Source organism: Trichechus manatus, unplaced genomic scaffold (assembly GCF_000243295.1).
Source record: "Trichechus manatus latirostris isolate Lorelei unplaced genomic scaffold, TriManLat1.0 scaffold00013, whole genome shotgun sequence".
Lineage (NCBI taxonomy): Eukaryota > Metazoa > Chordata > Mammalia > Sirenia > Trichechidae > Trichechus > Trichechus manatus.
In genome coordinates this window covers 20,787,551-20,812,156 of record NW_004443949.1, presented here as the reverse complement: position 1 = coordinate 20,812,156, position 24,606 = coordinate 20,787,551, and the positions used below count along the sequence as shown (strand labels likewise).

Below are 24,606 nucleotides of genomic sequence, written 5' to 3'. Positions count from 1 at the left end.
ACGTGATCATCTCAACTGATGCAGAAAAGGCATTTGACAAAGTCCAACACCCATTCCTGATAAAAACTCTCAATAAAATAGGTATAGAAGGGAAATTCCTCAACATAATAAAGGACATCTATACAAAACCAATGGCCAACATCATCCTTAATGGAGAGAGGCTGAAAACATTCTCCTTGAGAACAGGAACACGACAAGGATGTCCTTTATCACCACTCCTATTTAACATTGTGCTAGAAGTCCTAACTAGAGCAATAAGGCAAGAAAAAGAAATAAAGGGCATTCAAATTGGTAATGAAAAAGGAAAACTGTCCCTATTTGCCCATGATATGATACTATATATAGAAAACCCAAAAGACTCCACGAGAAACTACTGGAACTAATAGAAAGATTCACAGAGTAGCAGAATACAAGATAAACATACAAAAATCAGCTGGATTCCTATACACCAATAAAGAGAATGACGAAAAGGAAATCAGGAAAACAATACCATTTTTAACAGCCCCTAAAAAAATAAAATACTTAGGAATAAATCTAACCAGGGATGTAAAAGACCTATACAAAAAAAACTACAAAACACTACTGCAAGAAACCCAAAGGGATCTACATAAATGGAAAAACATCCCATGCGCATGGATAGGTAGACTCAACAGAGTGAAAATGACAATTCTACCCAAAGCCATTTACAAATACAATGCAATCCCAATCCAAATACCAACAACATTCTTTAAAGAGACGGAAAAACTAATCATTAACTTTATATGAAAAGGGAAGAAGCCCCGGATAAGTAAAGCTCTACTGAAGAAGAAGAATAAAGTAGGAGGACTCACACTACCTGACTTCAGAACCTACTATACAGCTACGGTAGTCAAAACAGACTGGTACTGGTACAACGACAGATACATTGACCCATGGGACAGAACTGAGAACCCAGATATAAATCCATCCACCTACGGTCACCTGATCTTTGACAAGGACCCAAAGTCCATCAAATGGGGAAAAGACAGTCTTTTTAACAAATGGTGCTGGCAAAACTGGATGTCGATCTGCAAAAACATACCTTACACCATACACAAAAACTAATTCAAAATGGATCAAAGACCTAAATATGAAACCAAAAACTATAAAGATCATAGATGAAAAAATAGGATCAACGCTAGAGACCCTAATACATGACATTAACAGGATACAAACCCTAACTAACAACATAGAAATTCCAGAAGATAAGCTAGATAACTGGATTCTTCTAAAAATTAAACACTTATGCTCATCAAAAGACTTCACCAAAAGAGTAAAAAGAGAACCTACAGACTGGGAAAAAATTTTTGGCTATGGACAAATTTGGTATAGGTCTAATCTCTTAAAAAACTACAGGAAAATCCAACACCTATACAACAGGAAAAAAAAATCCAATTAAAAAATGGGCAGAAGAAATGAACAGACACTTCACCAAAGAAGATACTGAAGAGGCTAACAGACACATGAGGAAATGCTTGTGATCAAAACCACAATGAGATACCATCTCACTCCCCGGCATTACTGGAAAGAATCAAAAAAACAGAAAATACCAAATGTTGGAGAGGCTGCGGGGAGACTGGAACTCTTATGCACTGCTGGTGGGAATGTAAAATGGTACAACCATTTTGGAAAACGATATGGTGCTTCCTTAGAAAGCTAGAAATAGAAATACCATATGATCCAGCAATTCCATTCCTAGGAATATATCCTAGAGAAATAAGAGCCATCACACGAATAGACATATGCATGCCCATCTTTGCTGCAGCACTGTTCACAATAGCAAAAAGACAGACACAGATGAATGGATAAACAAACTATGGTACATACACACAATGGAGTACTACATAATGATAAAGAACAATGCTGAATCTTCAAAGCATCTCATAACATGGATGAATCTGGAGGGCATTATGCTGAGTGAGATAAGTCAATCACAAAAGGACAAATATTGTATGAGACCACTACTATAAAAACTCATGAAAAGGTTTATACACGAAAAGAAATAATCTTTGATGGTTATGAAGGAGGAGAGGGGTGGGGGCGGAAAAACACTAAATAGACAATAGGTAAGTGGTAACTTTGGTGAAGGGTAAGACAGTACACAATACTGGGGAAGCCAGCACAATTTGTTCAGGGTAAGGTCATGGAAGCTCCACAGACAAATCCAAACTCCCTGAGGGACCGAATTACTGGACTGGGGGCTGTGGGGACCATGGTCTCCAGGAACATCTAACTCAATTGGCATAATGTAGTTTATAAAGAAAATGTTCTATATTCTACTTTGGTGAGTAGCATCTGGGGTCTTAAAAGCCTGTAAGCAGCCATCTAAGATACTCCACTGGTCTCACTCCTTCAGGAGAAGGGGAGAATGAAGAAAACTAAAGGTGGAAGGGAAAGATTAGTCCAAAGGACTAAGAGACCACAACTACCATGGCCTCCACCAGACCGATCCAGTCCAACTAGATGGTGCCCGGCTAGCACCACTGATTGCTCTGACAGGGATCACCATAGAGGGTCCCAGACAGGGCAGGAGAAAAACGTAGAACAAAATTCTAACTCAAAAAAAAAGATCAGACTTACTGGCCTGACAGAGACTGGAGAAACCCGGAGAGTATGGTCCCCGGACACCCTTTCAGCTTAGTAATGAAGTCACTCCTGAGATTCACCTTCTAGTCAAAGATTAGACAGGTCCACAGCACAAAATGAGACTAAAGGGGCATACCAGCCCAGGGGAAGGACGAGAAGGCAGGAGGGGACAGGAAAGCTGGTAATAGGGAACCCAAGGTCCGGAAAGGAAGAGTATTGACATGTCATGGGGTTGTTAACCAATGTCATAAAACAATATGTGTGCTAACTTTAATGAGAAGCTAATTTGTTCTATAAACCTTCATCTAAAGTACAATTTAAAAAAAATTCTTTTTAATTTGAACAATACATTATCTGATATAAAAAAGTCACTGGATGGGCTCAATAGGAGAATGGAGATGACAGAGAAAAAGTCTGTGAATCTGAAAATGAATTATAAAAATTATCCACTCTGACAAACAGAGAGGAAAAAGACTAACAAAAGAAAAAACACATAGTTGAGGATCTGTGGGACTATTTTTAAAGTTTTATTATAATTGTCACTGGAGATCAAGAAAGACAGAAGAAAAAATTGGGGCAGAATATTTGAAGAAACAATGGCAGAAGAAACACCCCAAATTTAGTGAAAGACATAAACTGAGGAATTCAAAGAGATAATCAGCATTCTCCCAGGAAAAGAAACTCAAACAAAATGCACAGACATATTAAATCAGAGAACAAAAAAAAATCTTGAAAGCAGCTAGAAAAAAATGATACATTTCATAGAGGAGAATAAGATTCAAATCATCAAAGATTTCTCATCAGAAACCACAGAGGTGAAAAGACAGTAGAACACATCATTAAAATACTGAAAGGAAGTAAGTACCTACTCAGAATGCTATATCCACTGAAAATATCTTTCAGGATGAAAGCAAAATAAAGACATTCTCAGATGAAGAAAAACAAAAATAATTTATCCCCAGCCGACTTCTCTACAACAAATGCTAAAGTAAGTTATTTAGGCTAAAGGAAAATACTGTATCTTCAGGAAAAAGAAAGAGTAGCAAAACTGTTAAATGTATAGATACAGAAAAAAAGATTATTTTCACCTTTAAGTTCTTTCAAATAGGTATGCATTTGACAGCAAAAAAATAAATATGATGAGGTTTTCAAAGTATTTAGATATAATACGTATGACAATTATAACAGGTCAGTGAAGGGAGGAGGGGAAGAGAGTCTGCATGGCTGCAAGGTTTATCTACTTTAAGTGAAGCAGTATAATTTGGTTAACTCTAAGTACAATGTATATTGTTATCCCTAGCATATTAAAAAATTAATACAAAGAGATGTAGCCAAAAAAGACAATATGTAAATTAAAATGGAATATTTTAAAAAATAAATAAATAAGGCATACAAAGACGGAGAGAGAAAAAAAGAGGGGAGCAGAAGACAGTAAAATGATAGACCTAAAGCTAACCATACCAACAATTATACTTGTATTAATTATCTGAACACTACAATTAAAAGACAGAGATTGACAGTGGATTAAAAAAAAAAAGCAAAACTCCATACATGCAACCCATGACAGAGAAGTTTTAAATATAAAAATAGAGATAAGTCAAAAGTAAATAGATGGAAAAAGTACATCATGGAAACGGTAAGCATAAGCAGACTAAAGAGGCTATTTTAATGCTATATGAAATAAATTCAAGGCAAACAGTATTACTGAAGAACACTGGAATAAAAGAATAATTCATCAGGGTATTTTAACATTTATAAATGCATATTCATCTAATAGCAGAGACTCAAAATACATGAAGCAAAAATTGACAAAATTAAAGGGAAAAGACAATTCCACACTTAGACTGTGATATTTTTAACACCTCCTCTCAGCAACTGATACAACTATGACAAAAAAAAAATACATACATAGAAGATGCAAACAACATAATCAACCAACATTAACTAATTGAGATTTAAAGAACTCCACGTCCAAAAATGGCAAAACACATTCTTCTCAAGTGCACATGGTACCACTCACCAAGGCAGACCATATCCTGAGTTTTAAAACATATCTCAAAAAAAAATTACAAAAGGTCAAAATCATACAAAGTGTACATTAGAAAGTAACAGCAATATGATACATAAGAAAACACCAACTATCTAGAAATTAAACAAAATAAGTGTAAACAATCTATGGGTCAAAGATGAAATCAAAAAGGAAATTAGAAAATATTTTCAACTATATGACAAAGAATATACAACGTATCAAAAATTGTGGGATGTAGCTAAAGCAGTGCTTAGATGAAAATTCAGAGCTTTAAATACAAATATTGGAAAAGAAGAAAAATCCACAATGACCTAAGTTTCAACCTTAAGAAAATGAGGAAAGAATAAAGTAAACTCAAAGTAAGTAGAAGGAAGTAAACTATAATGATGAGATGGTAGTCAATAAAACAGACAACAGAGAAAATTAACAAAGTCAAAATTATTCTTTGAATTTGTGAACAAAACTGACAGTTCTTGCTAGACTGATGAAAGAAAAAAGAGAACCAAAACCCCAACACACAGAATGAAAAAGGGATTACCACTACAGAACCTGCAGCTATTAACAGGATTATAAAAGAACACTATGTACAACCCGGGAGTCGGAATCGACTTGATGGCAACAGGTTTGGTTTTGGTTTGGTTTTACAACTGTACGCCAAAAATTTCAACAACTTAGATGAAACAGACACATTTCTGGTAACAAAAATACAAGTTACCAAAATTGACGTTAGAAATAACAGAAAATCTGAATAACCTTATATCCATTAAAGAAATAGAATTTGTCAAAAGCCTATAGTGGATTCTATCAGCTATTCAAGGAAGAAATAACACCAATTTCGTGCAATTTTTTTTTTTTTAAATACAGGAGAAGATTACTACCCAACACACTTTATGCCACAAGGATAACTAATACCAAAACCTGACAAAGGCATTACAAAAAATGATTACAAATACCCCTCATGAACATAAAACCAAAAATTCTTAACAAAATATTAGAAAATCAAATTAATACACAAAAATTGATAATACATTCACATATAAGAAGGTTTTATCCCAGGAATGCATGGTTAATTTAACATTCAAAAATTAACGTAATTTAATTTTTTCCTTTTATTCTAACATATAATCATTTCAATAGATTAGAAAAAGTATTTGACAAAATTCAATACACATTTATGATAAAAACTATCATCAAACTAGGAACAGTATGGAATTTCCTCAAATTGATAAAGGCCATCTACAAAACACCTCCAGGTAACATACTTAATGGTTAAAGACTGATTTGTAGTTGTTTCCCTCTCAGAAAGGAACAAGGAAGTATGAGGCTTTCACCACTGTATTCAGCATTGTTGCAGAGATCCGAGTAACTGGAATAAAGCAACCAAAAAAAGAAAAAAAAGAAGAAACAAAAGGCATAGAGATTAAAAAGAAAGTAAAAGGGTCACAATTTGCAGATGATACGATTATTTATACAGAACACCAAAGAGAATCCACAAAACAACTTTAAAAAGTAATGAGTTTAGCAAGGTCACAGATACAAGGTTAACATACAAAAGGAACTGTCTTCTTATATACTAGCAATTAAAAAATGAAATTTTTAAAGTTATAATAGCATTAAAAAGCATACAATGCCTAAGAATAAATCTAATAAAACTTCAAAGACCTCCACACTGAAAACTGCCGAGAGAAATTGAAGTAGAAACAAACTAAATTTAGGCCAGTGGGTGGTGCCAATGGTTTGCTCTCGGCTACTAACCAAAAAGTTGGCAATTCAAACCCATCCAGTGGCAGCACGGAAGAAAGGCCTGTAAATCTGCTTCCATAAGGATTATAGCCAAGAAAACCCTATGGAGCTCATTTCTACTCTGTCACACATGGGGTTGCTATGAGTTGGAATGGACTGAACAGCAATGGGTCTGGTTTGTTTTTTTAACTAAATTTAAAGATACACCAAGGTGACAGATTAGAAGACTCAGTACTGTTATGGTGTCAATTCTGGCCAAATTGATCTAAAGCTTCAACATAATTCCAATCAAAATGCCAGCAGGATTTACTGTAGAAACTGATGAGCTGATTACAAAATTTATACGACAGTGCAAAAAAAAAAAAAAAAAACCAGCCAGAACAATTTCGTAAAAGAACAAAACCGGAAGACATATGGTGATTTCAAGACTTATAAAGCTACAGTAATCAAAACAGCATGGTAGAGTAGGTAAAATGAAAGATTAAAACAACAAAAATGCACAGACCAAATGTTGCTGAAGCTGTGGAGCAACTACAACTCTCTTACACTGTTAACGGAAACGTAAAAGGCTATAATTAATCACTTTGGGAAAGTTTGACAGTTGCTTATAAAATTAAATATACACCTATTAGCTGATTTGGCCCTTCCATTGCTAGATACTGAAACAAGAGAAATGAAAACATGTCCACACAAAGACTTATGCATGAATGTTCATAGCAGCTTTATTTGTAACAGCCCAAAACTGGAAAAACTCAGATGTCCGTCATAACTGTACAAAGGTATATCACGAATATAAAGAATTTCTACAAATCAACAGATAACTGTTTTTCTAAATGTGCAAACTTAAAAAGGATGCTTTAAAATGCGCGGATACTGAAAACTGACCGGATACTTAGAGAGAGAGAGAGAGAGAGACAATATTTAAGTGAAATGACCAGTACACTTATCATCTCTATAGTCAGAAATGCAAATTAAAACACAATGAGATACTACTACGCGACCAGAATAACTCAAATTAATGAGTTACTATATCAGAGGGTCAGCGAAAAAGAGGAAGACTCAATGAGATGGATTGACACAATGGCTCCAACAATGGGCTCAAACATAGCAATGATTGCGAGGCTGGCACAGGACTGGGCAGTATTTCATTCTGTTGTACACAGTGTCGCTATGACTTGGAACCAACTCAATGGCACCTAACAACAACATACCAGATATTCAAAGGATGTGAAGCACTGGAAGTCTCATACTAAATTAGTAGATGTGTTATTTAGAACAACTACTTGGAAAACTGTTTGGTAGTAATAAAACTAAATATACTTGTGACCCAGCAATTCTGTATCAACAAAACTGCATCCATATGTGCACCAAAAGACATTTAAAAGCTTCATTCACAACAGCCCAAAACTAGAAACAGCACTTGTCCCTCATTACTAGTTATATAATACTGCGGACTAGTCATAAAATGGAATGCTATACAGCAATGAAAAAGAACAAACTACTGTTACACTCAACAACACAGATGAATCTCAGGGGCATAACACTGTGCGAAATGTGCAAAAGAAGCCAAACACAAAAGAGTGCACATATAAACCTTAAAACAGGCAAAATAGAATACTAGTTACCTTTGGAGAAGGCAGGGTAATGACTGACAGAGGGCACAGGGAGGTTTCCGGAAGGTTGATGTTATTCTATATGTTCATTTAGCAGTGGATTACTTTGCAAAAAATCAATTGATATGTGCATTCATTATTAGCATATGTTTCTGTGCCTATGACATACTTTTTTTTATTTTGATCCCTAGGGGACATCTGGCACTGTCTGGAGAAATTTCTGATTCTCAGAACTGGGGGTAGTGGTGAGGTGCTACTGATCTCTAACGGGTAGAGGCTAGGGATGCTGTTAAATATCCTCCACTGCACAAGACCTGTTAGTTGCCATCAAGTCGATTCCAACTGGAATTATCCAGCTCAGAATGTCAACTGTGCCAAAGCAGAAAAATCCTGCTCTAGTCAGACCTCTCTTTTGAGCTTCGCACTAAACATCCAAATACCTACACAAGAAGTCCACTTGGATGAAAATTTTAAAGATATTTCAAAATTAAGTCAATGATTTCAAAATTTATAATAAGGCCACAGTAATCAGGGCAATATGGTATCGACACAAGGATAGAACTGAGAGAAAAGTATTTAGAGTCCAAAAATAAATTCTTCCATTTATGGTCAATTAATTTTCAATGAAGGTGTAAGTACAATGCAATGGGGGAAAAGATGAGTCTTTTCAACTAATTATACTAAGACGATTGGATAATCACATACAAGATATATATATGTATGTATATATATATGAACTTAGTTACTTTACATCATAAATAAAAATTAATTCAAAATAGATCATAGAAATGTGGAAAAAAAAAAAATCCCATAGGCCTAAAATTAAGAGCTAAGACTATAAGACATCTAAAAGAAAACAGGAGAAAATCTTCATGGCCTTGGGTTGGGCAAAGAGTTCTTAGATACAGCACCAAAAGTAGCACTGCACTTCAAAAAACACCATTAAAAGAATAAAAAGACAAGTCACAGAACGGGAGAAAATATTTCTATATAATTTATCTGACCAAGGATTTGTATCCATAATACATAAAAAAAATTTCTCACAACTAAATAACAAAAAGATAACCTAATTTTAAAAAGGGCAAAATATTTGAATAGATATTTTACTAAAGAAGATAAGTAAAGGGCTAAATACATATATATGCATATACATAAATGGCTAATAAGCACATAAACAGATATTCAACATTATTAGTCATTAGAGAAATAAAAATTAAAACTATAAAAACAACTACATACCCACTAGAATGGCTAAAAAGACAGGCAACAGCAACTGTTGGCAAGATGTACAGAAACTGGAATCTTCTTGCATCGATAGTGAGGGAATGTAAAATGGCACAGCCACTGGGGAAGACAGTTTGGCAGTTTCTCAAGTAATTAAACATAAACTTACCATATGACCTAACAATTCCCCTCCTAGTAATCTAGCCAATAAAAATGAAAACTTAAGTCTATACAAAGACGTATGCCAATGTTCACAGCAGCATTATTTATAATAGTCCAAACTGGAAACAATTCAAACGTCCGTTAACTAGTGAATGAATAAACAAAAGGTTATATATCCATAAAATGGAATGTTACTCGGTAATTAAAATAAATGAATTTTTTAGACATATTACAACATAGAAGAACCTCAAAAATATGCTAAGTGAAAGAAGCCAAATGCAAAACACTATATGCTGTGTGATTCCATTTATATGAAGTGTCTAGTAAAGGTAAATTTATAGAGACAGAAAAGAGTAAGTGGTTGAGTAAGGCTAGAGGTAGCAGTGGAAATTAACTACAAATGAGCACAAAGAAACTTATGGGGGAATATTCAAAAGCTGGATTGTGGTGATGGTTGCACAATTCTATAAATTTATTAAAATCATTAGATTGTTACACTTAAAATACATGAGTTTAATAGTGTGTAAATTAGACCTCAATAAAACTGTTTAAAAAATTAATATATCCAGGAGTGACCAACTGATCTTCCCTCACAAATCTGCTCTTCTCCTAACTTGTGCCGTTACAGTAAATAGAACCCTCCATCATGCAGTTGCTCAGCTAAAAATCTGAGTCATCCTTCACATTGCCTTTGTCCTCATCCTCTACATCCAGTCCTTTCTATTAAGTCAACAGTCAAAGGACATCTCAAATCTGTTCCCTTCTCTCCCTCTCCTCAGCTACCATCCTACTCCAAATCAATTATTTCTTCGCTGATCTCACTTCTACTCTTGCCCTCCCCACTAATCCCTTTGTACCATGATACACAGAGCAAAGACATCTTCTTAAAAGTATCTCTTTAGTCATTTCCCTACTAGAAACCATTCAATAGTTTCAAATGTACTTAAGATGAAGTTCAAAATCCTTAACAGGATATAATCATCTATATAATCTGGTACCTACTGACCTCAATTCCACTGATCAACTCCATATTGTTCTTCCTTTAGTTACTCAAATCCACCAAGCTCTTTTCTATTTCAGGGCCTTTGCACATGCTGTTCCCGCCACCTGGAATACACTTTTCCCCTATTCTTGACCCAGTTCATTTCTACTCAACATTCATCCTAAGGGTCAGGTTCCAATTCCTTTCCAACCAGGGCACTGACCATGGCAAAGTCAACTTACTGAGAATTCAACCCTCCCTGGAGATCTGCTACCCTTAAAATTAAGTATTGGTTTTGATTCTTAACTTTTTCTGTCCTCCTACTGCAGAAAACCACCACACATCATACTGTGGTGGCTTGCATGTTGCTGTGATACTGCAAGCTACGCCACTGATATTTCAAGTATTGGTAGGGTCACCCATGGTGGATAGGTTTCAGCGGAGCTTCCCGACTAAGACAGACTAGGAAGAAGGAACTGGCAGTCTACTTCTGAAAAAACTGGCCAGTGAAAACCTTATGAATAGCAGCAGAACATTGTCTGATACAGTGCTGGATGATGAGCCCCTCAGGTTGGAAGGCACTCAAAATACAACAGGGGAAGAGCTGCCTCCTCAAAGTAGAGTCGACCTTAATGACGCGGACAGAGTCAAGCTTTCAGGATCTTCATTTGCTGATGTGGCAGGACTAAAAATAAGAAGAAACAGCTGCAAACATCCATTAATAATCGGAACATGGAATGAACGAACCATGAATCTAGGAAAATTAGAAATCATCAAAAGTGACATGGAATGCATAAACATCAATATCTTAGGCATTAGTGAGCTGAAATGGACTGGTATTGGCCATTCTGAATCAGACAATCATATGGTCTACTATGGTGAGGACCGACAAATTGAAGAGATATGGCGTCACACTCATTGTCAAAAAGAACACTCCAAGCTCTGTCCTGCAGTACAATGCTATCAGTGATAAAATAATATCCGTATGTCTAAAGGAAAACCAATTAATACCACTATTATTCAGATTTACTTATCAATCACTAATGCCAAAGATAAGGAAATTGAAGATTTTTTTTTACCAACTCCTGCAGTCTGAAACTAATCAAACATGCAATCAAGACGCATTGATAATTACTGGTGATTGGAATGCAAAAGTTGGAAACAAAGAAGAAAGATATGTAGTTGGAAAATACATCCTTAGTGATAGAAATGACACCAGAGATAGCATGATAGAATTTTGCAAGATCAACGACTTATTCATTGCAAATATCTTTTCTCAACAACATAAACGGCAGCTATACACATGGACCTCACTGGATGGAAAACACAGGAATCAAATCCACTACATCTGTGGAAAGAGACGATGGAAAAGTTCAATATCATCCAACGGTCAGAACAAGGCTAGGGCCCGACTGCAGAATACATCATCAATTACTCATATGCAAGTTGTCTTAGTTATTATCTAGTGCTGCTGTAGCAGAAGTACCACAAACGGATGGCTTTAACAAAGAGAAACTTATTCACTCACAGTCTACTTAGTAGGCTAAAAGTCCAAATTCAGGGCATCAGCTCCAGGGGAAGACTTTCTCTGTCAGCTGTGGAGGAAAGTCCTTGACAAGTCTTTTCCTTGGTCTAGGAGCATCTCACTGCAGGGACCTCAGGTCCAAAGGATGCGCTCTTCTCCTGGCACTGCTTCCTTGGTAGTATGAGGTCCCCAACTCTCTGCTTGCTTCTCTTTCCTTTTATTTCTTGTAAGATAAAAGGTAGTGCAGGTCACACCCCAGGGAAACTCCCTTTACACTGGATCAGGGATGTGACCTGGGTAAGGGTGGTGTTACAATCCCACCCTAATCCTCTTTAAGGTAAAATTACAATCACAAAATGGAGGACAACAACACAATACTGGGAATCATGCCCTAAGTTGACACATATTTTTGGGGGGACGTAATTCAATCTATGACACAAGTTCAAGCTGAAATGGAAGAAAATTAAAACAAGTCCATGAGAACCAAAACACAACCTTGAGTATACCCCACCTAAACTTGGAAATCATCTCAAGAACAGATTTGATGCATTGAACACTAATGATCGAAGACCAGATGAGTTGTGGAATGACATCAAGGACATCATACATGAAGAAAGCAAGGAGTCATTAAAAAAACAGGAAAGGAAAAAAAGACTAAAATGGATGTCAGAAGAGATGCTGAAACTTGCTCTTGAATGTAGAATAGCAAAAGTAAATGGAAGAAAGAGTGAAGAGATGAGCAAAAGATTTAAAAGGGCGGCTCAAGAAAGTAAAGTATTATAATGAAATCTGCAAAGAACTGGAGTTAGAAAACCAAAAAGGAAGAACATGCTCGGCATTTGTCAAGCTGAAAGAACTGAAGAAAAAATTCAAGCCTCGAGTTGCAGTAGTGAAGGACTCTATGGGCAAAACAATGAACAACGCAGGACATATCAAAAGAAGGTGGAAGGAATATACAGTATCACTGTACCAAAAAGAATCGGTGGACGTTCAACCATTTCAGGAGGTAGTATACAATCAAGAACCAATAGTAGTGGAGGAAGAAGTCCAAGATGCACTGAAGGCACTGGCGAAAAACAAGACTCCAGGACTTGATGGAATACCAAGTGAGATGTTAGAACAAATGGATGCAGCACTGGGAGTGCTCACTCACCTATGCCAAGAAATTTGGAAGACAGCTACCTGGCCAACCAACTGGAAGAGATCCATATTTATGCCTATTCCCAAGAAAGGTGACTGAACAGGTGCAGAAATTATCGAACAATATCATTAATATCACATGCAAGTTAAAAGTTGCTGAAGATAATTCCAAAACAGTTACAGCAGTACATTGATAGGAAACTGCCAGAAATTCAAGCCAGATTCAGTAGAGGATGTGGAACAAGAGATATCATGGCTGATGTCTGATGGATCCTGCCTGAAACAAATAATACCAGAAAATATTTACTCGTGTTTTACTGACTACGCAAAGGCATTCAACTGTGCGGCTCATAACAAATTATGGGTAACATTGCGAAGAATGGGAATTCCAGAACACTTAATTGTGCTCATGAGGAACCTGTACATAGACCAAGATGCAGCTGTTCAAACAGAACAAGGGGATACTGCTTTAAAATCTGGAAAGGTGTGCATCAGGGTTGTATCCTTTTACTATATTTACTCAATCTGTATGCTGAGCAAATAATCTGAGAAACTGGACTATACAAAGAACACGGCATCAGGATTGGAGAACGCCTCATTAACAACCCGTGATATGCAGATGACATAACCTTTCTTGCTGAAAGTGAAGAGACTTGAAGCACTTACTGATGAAGATCAAAAACTACAGCCTTCAGTATAGATTACACTTCAACATATGAAAACAAAAATTCTCACAACTGGACAAATAAGCAACATCATGATAAATGGAGAAAAGACTGAAGTAGTCAAGAATTTCATTTTGCTTGGCTCTTCAATCAATGCCCATGGAAGCAGGAGGCAAGAAATCAAATGACATACTGCATTAGGCAAATCTGCTGCACAAGACTTTAAAGTGTTAGAAAGTAAAGATGTCACTTTGAGGACTAAGGTGCACCTGACCCAAGCCATGGTATTTTCAACCCCTTCATGTGCATGCAAAAGCTGGACAATGAATAACACAGACCAAAGAAAAATTGATGCCTTTGAATTATGGTGTTGGCAAAGAATACTGAATACACCATGGACTACCAGAAGAACAAACAAATCTGTCTTGGAAGAAGTACAGCCAGAGTGTTCCTTGGAAGCAAGAATAGTGAGACTGCATCTCACGTACTTTGGACATGTTATCGGGAGGAACCAGTCCCTGGAGAAGGACAGCATGCTTGGTAAGGTAGACGGTCACTGAAAAGAGGAAGACCCTCAACGACATGGACTGACACAGTGGCTGCAACAATGGGCTCAAACATAGCAATGATTGTGAGGATGGCGAAAGACCAGGCAGTTTCTCGTTCTGCTGTACACAGGGTTGCTATGAGTCAGAACCAAGTCAATGGCACCTAACAACAACTAACAACTACAGGAAATGAGTTTCTTTATATACTGCTAAGGAAATCATCTGACTCACATTCTGCCCCCAATTAATTACCTTCAGCCTTTCATTGTATTTCTCTAATCTGTCAACGTCACTCAACAATAATCACTCAATTACACTGTCCTTATAATTTCCCTGAACCTCTCAGGAGTCTCAAATATTGGACCCACTGGTGCATTCCCTTTTACAGGTGCACTCCCATTCCAGTTCACCACCAGGGAAAGCTTTGACAGTTGCACAACTACAATGCACACCAGGGGTTACCAGTGCTCCATCTACCTCCAGTAATGAGGTTCTCACTGCCAGACAACCAGCAGATAATCCAGCTCCAAAATCCCATTTTAAAGTCTACTCCTGAGACCACTCCTGGCACTATTTGCCTTGGGTGGGGTTCCCCCAGGAAACAGACTCTGAAATGGAGATCTGCACACCAGAAGTTTATTGGGAACTGTGCTTCAAATCAACAACTGTGGGGGAGTGAAGGAAGTAGTACTGAGCTGAGGAGAAAGGTGAATTTTAATACAGTCACAGGCAGGCCTTAGCCAAACACATGGAGAGCTCTGAAGTTGGGATGTACCTTCACAGTTGTCCTGCCTTAGGGCAAAAGGGGTAGGCATTTATACCCCTACAAATAATAGATGTTGGATGTAGGCTACCCTTGGAGTGGGGTCATGAATCTGGGGGAGCAGCTCTGTTGGCTGAGGGCAATTCCTGGAGAATGACTCAGTTCCACTGAGCTTTAGTTACCAACACTCCCAGCAGCTAGAGAAATATGTGCCTGTATGGGGAAAACTAGGTGGCGAACTACAGCATCCACTACACCACCATTGGACTATTAACACTAATTTAGTTAATGAGGGGAGATAATTAAGCACTTACCCTGCTTTTTTAGGAGGGTAAATGAAGGGTTCACTGAAGAAGCCCTGCTGATGCAATGGTTAAGCACTTGGCTACTAACCGAAAGGTCAGTGGTTCGGACCCACTAGCAGCTCCAAGGAAGAAAAGACCTGGCGATCTTCTCCCAGAAAGATTACAGCCTAGGAAACCCCATGGGGCAGTTCTACTCTGTCCTATAGGGTCGTTATGAGTCAGAATCAACACAACGTCACACAACAGTAACAGTTCATTGCCAACTGATGAGGGAAAACTCTTCTTTACAGAATTTACAGGAGAAGAATACTAGCTAATAAACGTACAAGGAATAATAGAATTATAAAAATCATCATTTTGAAACCCTGAATAAAATTTACTCAGACAATGATTATCAAAGGATACTAAAATCATTAGGTGAAAATATGCACAGTGTGCCAAAGTTATTATCCCATGATTACTTGCTTATTACAAATGGAAAAATCATACATTTTCAAGAGAGATCTGGTAGGTACCAGCTTAACCAAGAAATCAAAGTTAGCATCATTAAGCAACGAGACAACCTGACAACCTCCTGATGGGATGCAATATGTAGTACTCAGCACTACAGACAAAACATTCTTGCTAAAAAATGTTTAACCAAAATCTAATCAAGCTGTTTAAGACCTAACTTCCATTTACTGGAAACAGAAGAGACAGAAGCTATGGAAATGAACAATATCTGGAGCCCTGACCTTAGGAAGCTAGGTTTATATGACATTCTGGAAAATGTAAAATATTAGTGACAGGAAACTGATCTGTGATAGCCAGGGAGGAGTAGGAGGAGAGAATTAATTGCAATAGGATCTGGAGGAACTTTATGGAGTGGTGAAATGTTCTATATCAAGATTGTGGTGATGGTTTATGTTGCTAGGTGTCGTCAAGTCACTTCCAACTCACAGCAACCCTATGTACAACAGAACAAAACACTGCCCAGTCCTGCGCCATCCTCACAATTCTTGCTATGTTTGAGCTCACTGCTGCTGGTACTGTGTCAATCCATCTAGTCAAGTGTCTTCCTCTCTTTCGCTAACCGTCCACTTTACCAAGCATGAGGTCTTTCTCTAGGGAATGGTCCCTCCTGACAACATGTCCAAAGTACGGGAGATGAAGTCTCACCATCCTCGCTTCCAAGGAGCACTCTGGCTGTATTTCTTGATGGCTTATAAAATCCATCAAAATGAACACTTAAAAAGGATTAATTTTATTGTACGTAAATTAAATATCAATTAACCTGCCCTCCCAAAAGTGAATGTTTAACCTGTTTTTGAGTAAAAAAGACTATTCTGTTGATTTTTTAAACAGATATTATAAAATGCAAAAGCATTTTTTAATTAATTTTTTTTCTCTTTTCATTTTTATTTTCTTTTTAAGCCCATAGGCAAGATTTTCTCTTAGCTTAAACTAGGTGACCAATTCATTTCACATTTCTACTACCAATATGCAAACAGAGCAGTTTTTGCCTTCACATGTGTTTATATATTTCCCAGTATTCCACAGATGTAATAGCTATACGAAAAAAAGTTACTACCTATCCACAAATCATAAACATACATAAAAAGATTCAATCCCACATCATTTGCTAAAACATTCTCACAATAACATCTCTTCATTGCTCAAAACTGTCAGGGGTTCATCAATGTCTACTGAATAAAATCTGTTTCTTATCTTGCTTGCTGTTCAAGGTGCCCTACCCTGTGGCTAAAGCCTCCATTTCCATTTCCAGAATGAATTCACACTACTCTCCCTCAGACACCTACACTCTAATGGAATTCTTACCATTATCTAAACGTGAACTGTGCTTTAACACCTTTGCTCATGCTTTTGCACTGGCCCAAAATGCCATCCCTTTGATATAATAAGCTATGCCTTCTTAGTTATTACATTTAACACTTCCATAATTATCTGCCTTTGTTATCTTTCATCCCAACTGGACAGTAACCTCAAATGTAGGAACTGTCTTATAAATCGTTATAGGGTCAATGATTAAGGCCAAGTAGTAATCCCTGGCCGTCAGTTAGATTAATTAACCACGTACGACCAAAACCCCATACCATTTCTAACACAAAAGAGAGAAAGTAGCTGAAGGAGCTAAATGGGTTTCGCTTACAGAAGAAAAGCCAATTTCTCATTTTAACCACAATCTCCTCTATTGTTTCCACTAACTTGTTCTTCTTCCACTTCATGACCCAGATACCCTGATTCCTCTTTATCTTCCAGTCTATCAGTTCCCTCCTGGCATCACTTTCCTTTTTACCATATGGTCAATCATTGTCACCAAAAACCTTCAATTTCTTTGAGTTCCTGTCATACTTCAACCCTGAATCATCTCCACTGACAGTTTTCTCCATTTCTCTTTTGAGTGAAAAAAGATAAAATATCATACTGACTGGAATTTTAAATATGCGCTTTCATCAATAATAACAACAATAGCTAACAGTTAATGGGCACTTATAATCTATAGGCACCATGTCCTGTCAATAATCCTATAAGATTACAAGTAAAGAAACAATAAAAAAAAAAAGCTAATTAACTTGCCCAAAAGGTAGAACTGGGATTTGAACTAAGGCAGTCTGCCTTCAGAGTTCTAGCATTTAACCACTGTGCTACGGTGCTTCGCAAATGCAACGCAAAACTGTCATTCACACTCAGAACTGATCAAGAATTCCTTTACTCATTCCTTTTCCAACACCTTCCCCCCAAGCAAATGTTCCTATCTTGATCAGTCTCATTCCTACAAAAACATATTTATTCAGTCACTGAATACATGAAAGTTATTCACACATTCAACACAGTCAATGAGACAAAAAAGGAGTGAGACGTGGTCCTTGCCTTATCTTCAAGTTCCCAAACCCCATCTGACCCCCACTCTCAGTAGAAAACAACAACAATATTTAGTCACACTTAATGTGCCAGGCACTTGACATATATTAGTTTATTTAATCTATAAAACAACCCTATTATTATTATTCCCATCCTACATATAAGAACAGTGAGGCACACAGAGGATATGTAATGTACCCAAGGTCACACGGCTAACAGGCAGCAGAGCCAGGATTTAAAACCAGTCTAACATCAGAGTCCAAGTTCTTAACTACTTCATTAGAATGCCATCAAAGTGACTGACTCCATTAGGCTTGAGTCTCTCCATTTCTCTACCTTACATCGAAAACACAATCTACAGTAATTCATTCATTCAACACTGCCTTGTTTTTGTTCCCTGAACCCAAGGTTGTTCATACCTCAGGGCCTTTATAATTGCTTAAAACACTCCTTTTCTAGATCTGCCTCCTCCTCATTATGTTTCAACTTTAATGTCAGTTTCCAAAGACACCTTACCTGTCCACCCTATCTAAACAGCCCCACTGCAAATCGCTCTAACACATGCAATCAGTTTTATTTCCTTCATAGCTACTTAAGTCGATTACTCATCTGTTTATTTATCATGGAAATCTGGTGGCGCAGTGGTTAAAGTGATCAACTGCTAACCAAAAGGTCAGTGGTTCAAAACTACCAGCAGCTCTGTGGGAGAAAGATGAGGCAATTTGCTTCCATAAAGATTCACAGCCTCAGAAACCCTATGGAGTCGCTATGAGTTGGAATCGACTTGACGGCAGTGGGTTTGGTTTTGGTTTTGGTTTACTTATCAGTTGTCTATTTCTCCCCACTAGAGTGGAAGTTCCAAAAGAATAGAGATCTTGTCTATCTTGCCTACTACTACATCCTCAGCACCTAAAACAATGCCTCACTCATTAAAATATATATATATATATATATATAGCCACAGAGTCAACTCCAACTCATGGCAACCCAGTATGTGAGAGAGTAGAACTCTGCTCCACAGGGTTTGGAATGCACAGGGGTTGGAATCGCTGCTTTTTTGGAAGCGTATCACTAGGCCTTTCTTCCCAGATACCTCTCTATGGACTAGAACCTTCTGGTTAGCAGCTGAACATGTTAACACTTTGTACACCCTGGGATTCCTGGCACAAAGCAGGCACTTGATATTTACAGAATGAATGCCAAAAATTGTGCTAAACATTGAGATTACCAAAATGAATACGATGTGGTTCCTATCCTCCAGGAGCTCTCAGTCTTTATATTTACAAATACCTCCTCCCCTTCTCGGACTTAGAATGAGGGTATCATTGCTGATGTCAGATGGATCTTGGCTGAAAGCAGAGAATACCAGAAAGACGTTTACCTGTGTTTACTGACTATGCAAAGGCATTCGACTGTGTGGATCGTAACAAATTATGGATAACATTGCGAAGAATGGGAATTCCAGAACATTTCATTGGGCTCATGTGGAACCTATACATAGACCAAGAGACAGCTGTTCAGACAGAACAAGGTGATACTGCATGGTTTAAAATCAGAAAAGGTGTGTGTCGAAGTTTTATCCTTTGAACATACTTATTCAAACTGTATGCTGAGAAGATAATCCGAGAAGCTGGACTATGTGAAGAACGCAGTATCAGGATTGGAGAAAGACTCATTAACAACCTGCGATACACACATGACACATCCTTGCTTTGAAGCACTTACTGATGAAGACCAAAGACTACCGCCTTCAGTATGGATTACAACTCAACATAAAGAAAACAAAAATCCTCACAACTGGACCAATAAGCAACATCATGATAAACAGAGAAAACAGTGAAGTTGTCAAGGACTTCATTTTACTTGGATCCACAATCAGTGCCCACGGAAGCAGCAGGCAAGAAATCAAATGACACATCGCACTGGGCAAATTTGCAGCACAAGGGTCTTTAAAGTGTTAAAAAGCAAAGATGTTAGTTTAAGGACTAAGGTGAGCCTAACCCAAGCCACGGTATTTTCAATTGCCTCATATGCATGTGAAAGCTGTAAAATGAATAACAAAGACTGAAAAAGAATTGATGCCTTTGAACTATAGTGTTGGTGAAGAACATTGAATATACCATGGACTGCCAGAAGAACGAACAAATCTATCTTAGAAGTACTGCCAGAATGCTCCTTAGAAGCAAGGATGGCGAGACTTCGTCTCACATACTTTGGACATATTATCAGGAGGGACCAGTTCCTGCAGAAGGACACCGTGCTTGGTAAGGTAGAGGGTCAGTGAAAAAGAGGAAGACCCTTAAGGAGATGGACTCACATAGTGGCTGAACAATGGGCTCAAACACAGCAACAACTGTGAGGTTGGCACAGGACCGGGCAGTGTTTCATTCTGTTGTACACAGGGTCACTATGAGTTGAAACCGACTCGACAGCACCTAACAACAATAACCTCCTTCTTTATTAAAGGAAGACAAGTCCCTAACTTCTTTCAAAGGCTAATCTCTTCACCTGTGGTCTTAAATCTGTCCTTGAGATCTCCCTTTGACTTCTCCCCATCAATTATCCCTCTTTCTCATATCTTTAATCTCTCCCTCTCAATTACGGAATGCTCACAACCCTCCATCCATACTCAACTATCCTTGTATTCACAACACCTCCCATTCACTTCTCACCACATCCCTCTACCATGACCACTTCCTCAAAAGTTATCAATGACCCGGAAATTGTTCTCACTTTATTCAGCATTTAACATTTTTGTGGACTTTGCAATCTACTTTCTTAGGACCAGAGACACTACTGTCTCCCAGTTCACTTCTTAATTTTTCTCTTTTTTCAGCTTCCTTTATTGTCTCCTTTCTCTCAGATCTTTATAGCTGATGCTCACTAGGGCTTCATCCTCTAGTCTTGCTCCATTCTCTGTCTCTGAATGATCACATCCTCTCATATAACTTCAACCGGTGTCTCTACACATGTGATTATTTTATATCTCTCTATCATCTCTAATAAGAAACATGACTGAATTCTTATCAAATTCTCAATAAAGAGAAGTTACAGACTAAGACGTAGAAAAAATAATGCAGTAATGTTCTGAGACAGCAATATTATATAACTTAAGGCTGGTTTCCATGAGTATTTCTTGGAATACTGGAACTAATTGTTCATTTTAATCGACAGCTGGTATAAAAACAGATCAAAGACTAAAACCTCATTTACAAATTTTATGTATATGGTTAACATATTAATTTTATCTTAAACTGTTAATACAGTTGTACTTACATAGAAATATTATTTTAAGAGTAGAAGAAAGTCTGAAGGAGCTCTGGTGGTATGGTGGTTAAGCACTCAGCTGCTAACCAAAAGGTTAGTGGTTTGAACCCACTAGCAGCTCAGCAGGAGCAAGATGTAGCAGTCTGCTTTGGTAAAGAATGACAGCCTTAGAAACCCTATGAGGCAGTCCTACTCTGTCCTATAGGGTCGCTATGAGTCGGAATCGACTCGACGGCAATGGGGTTAGCAAAGTGTCAAAATAGTAATACACCAGTCACAAATTATTGCATAAGTCTCGGAACAACCTATAAAAAGAATTCAAATTCTTTCTGAGAGGTTTGTAAAGATGTACCTACAGTGCCATAATTCAGAGACTCACAGATCTAAATTATACCTAATTAACAGAGCAAACTATCTGATGAGGTTTTGTGCTATTTTCAAAGGCATTAGCAAAAAACAGACCTGTGCCATTTTGGCCATCCGTTTAGATAGCAAAGGGTAGTTACACATATTTATATCCATATGATACAATTACTCATGTGTCCAAACTTGTAAACAATTACAGAAATGAGAAAACTGATTTACCCAGACAAAATGTGAACAAAGCTCCATCTTTACAACTCTCCCCAATGGCAAAGCCACAGTAGATACTGATAGACTACAAACCCCTGACTTAAAGCCTCACCCCTTTCACAATGGGAGAAAAAGACATGTGGTTATTGACTAACAAACTGCACACTCAATAAATACAGTAAACTCTTTAACTCATTTGACAAAATCCTACTATCCTTTTCCCGTATATTGCAAGAAGCTGTGGGAAAAAAGATGAAACCAACTCCCAATTACCACTGTCAAATCCAAGCTGGTGAAACAAGTCAGTCACTTCCCTTCAGGGTATGTGGCATGTAAGGACATGGAAAAGAAAACAATAGGAGAGTTCTTAGCAAAAAAGGCACTCACATTTTAATAAAAAGGAAATGAAAGTGACTTAACATGTACCACATCAAGGAAGCTGAAGATGCAGTGAGCCTAATTAGACTAGGAGCTACTCAAATTTTTTAGTTGGTGGCAGTTAAATACCAGCTGTCAAATTTAAAAATTCTCCCATTTGGCTTTCTCTTTTCCACTACAAAACCCCTCTACTCTAAAGCCTTTATTTAAGCAACAGAGGAAATTGAACAGAAGATGAAGGGAAATGGCCGATGGGGCATCAGAACACAAGAGCAGTTGCAACCGTATCTCCAGAACACCAAAAGGACCAGTTATCAAAGTACAGCTCCAAAAATCTCCACCTTTCACATCCACACAACTCTCCATCTGCATTGCTTACTCACTTAAAATGAAACCTCATGCCTATCTGACAGCTTGATTCTCGAAACTCATCCTATAAATATGACATTATCCTTAGCCTATCCTACTGCTCTCTTAAGAGAAAGATTTTTTTTTTTTTTTTTAAAGCGGGGGAAAGGGGAGGATGGAATGTCATCGGGGGAGGGGGGAGGGAGGTTGAAGTGGTGAAAGATACGTGCAAAAACCATTGCGGCGGAGACACTGGAAACGCCACTTCCCTCACTACTCTTACAAAATTCTCTTCGTCTATTACTGTCTTACCCTCTAACCATATTTCCCCCTTCTCAACAACACACACACGCACGCACACGTGTCATCGCACCTTCACCTTTTCCAGCCTCACAAGCTAAGCTCCTACCCTCACTAACCCCCCACATAGACACACACACTTAGGGCAGAAGCTACAGCCACCGCACCCTCCTATCTCATTAAGTGCCCGTACCATCCAACATTAAGCACTTAATAAAAGACTACTCAGTAAATACGTACGGATCACACACACACACAGAGGAGCGCACACGCGGCATGTGGCGCAAGGAAGGCCACCCGAGAGACGCACCTGGAGGCCGGGTGTCCAGCGCTGCTGCCCCCCTGGTCTCTGTCACTGAGCGCAGCTGTGTAAATCCTCCGGTAGCGGTCTGCCAGGGCCCGGCCTGACAGCAGCAGCTGGTAGTTACCCCGGGAGTCCGCAGCAGGCAGCCCCAACCCCAGCCCCGCCGCTGCCCCGGAACCCTCGGAAACTGGCATGAACGGCGCCCCTGGCGCCGGGGAGGAAGAGATGGTGGCCGCTGGGAAGAATCCGTCCCCGCCGGGCCCCGAGGAGACGACGGCGGGGGAAGCAGTCGCTGAGCACATCATCATCCTCGCCGCCGCCGCCTTGTCCCCGCGGGCCGGGCAGGCAGACACGCGCGCGCACACAGCCCTTTTCCAACGACGACAACTCCGGCGGCGGCCTCTCCCTCCCGCAGCAGGGAGACTACAAAGACAGCGACCTCCTCCTCCTCCTCCTTCTTCTCCTCCCCCCCGCGCCGCCCTCGCCGCCACTGGGGCCGCTCATCTAACCCCGCCACCCGGGGAGTGTGAGGAGGAGGCGGTGCCGTCGCTGCCGCCGCCACCACCACTGCCACCGCCGGAGCTACCCGCAATGGGAAGCTGCTGGCTGCAGTGAGCATGCGCCACTCCTCGCACATGCTCAGTCACTCGAACCCCTTTCCCTCCCCACCCCCCTCTCTGCTACCACACCATCCTCCTCTGGGATTTGGGCGTGAGGCGGTTGGTCGTGCAGAATCTGAAGGAAATCCGCGTCTCCGGGTTTTGATAGCAACCTGAGGGAGAGTAAGCCAAGTTATGGGGAAGCTGTCAGCTACAGGCGTTGTTGGACTTCAGGTACTGGGGTTCCCTCCACGTGGGAAAATTTAGGACCAGAAAGAAGGAGGGAATGTGCCTATCACCAGTGAATGAGTATTACGCACTCCTGGTACTTTCCCCCGAAGTCTGTGCTGCCAACATGAAGATTTGCTGTGAATAGTGCTGGTTAGTTCAGAATTCCAGGCCATCTGAATTAGAAGTCGCTATGAGTCGGAATCGGCTTGACGGCAACGGTTATTTTTTGGTTTTGGGGTTGTTTTTTTTTTTTTTTCTTTGGCGATTTTATTTTGAATTTATTGTGATTAGGATTTAAATCTGTTTAAAATAGACTTTACTTACAAAGACGGGGTAATCTAGTGTTCTTTTTTCTGAGGAAGACTGTAGATGTCAGATCTACAAAGACCTTATTATTGTCATCTATAAAAGTGTAACGTTCTCTAAGTCCCTATTCCAAGC

The 24,606-nt window shown here is 38.8% G+C and overlaps 1 protein-coding gene across 7 annotated transcripts in view; it reads right to left on the bottom strand.

Annotated features, from left to right (window-relative positions):
- MYCBP2 (MYC binding protein 2) overlaps positions 1–23,904 on the bottom strand; it is a 308,219-nt gene extending 284,315 nt beyond the window's left edge. For 6 of the 7 annotated variants that reach the window (XM_023726707.1, XM_023726708.1, XM_023726712.1 and 3 more), the window contains exon 1: positions 23,342–23,904. In XM_023726707.1, coding sequence (XP_023582475.1) covers positions 23,342–23,643 — 302 coding nt within the window. In that variant the 5' untranslated portion in view covers positions 23,644–23,904. The remainder of the gene's footprint in view (positions 1–23,341) is intronic. The other variant, XM_004371411.2, reaches the window with a different exon arrangement.
- Positions 23,905–24,606: the final 702 nt, after the last annotated feature.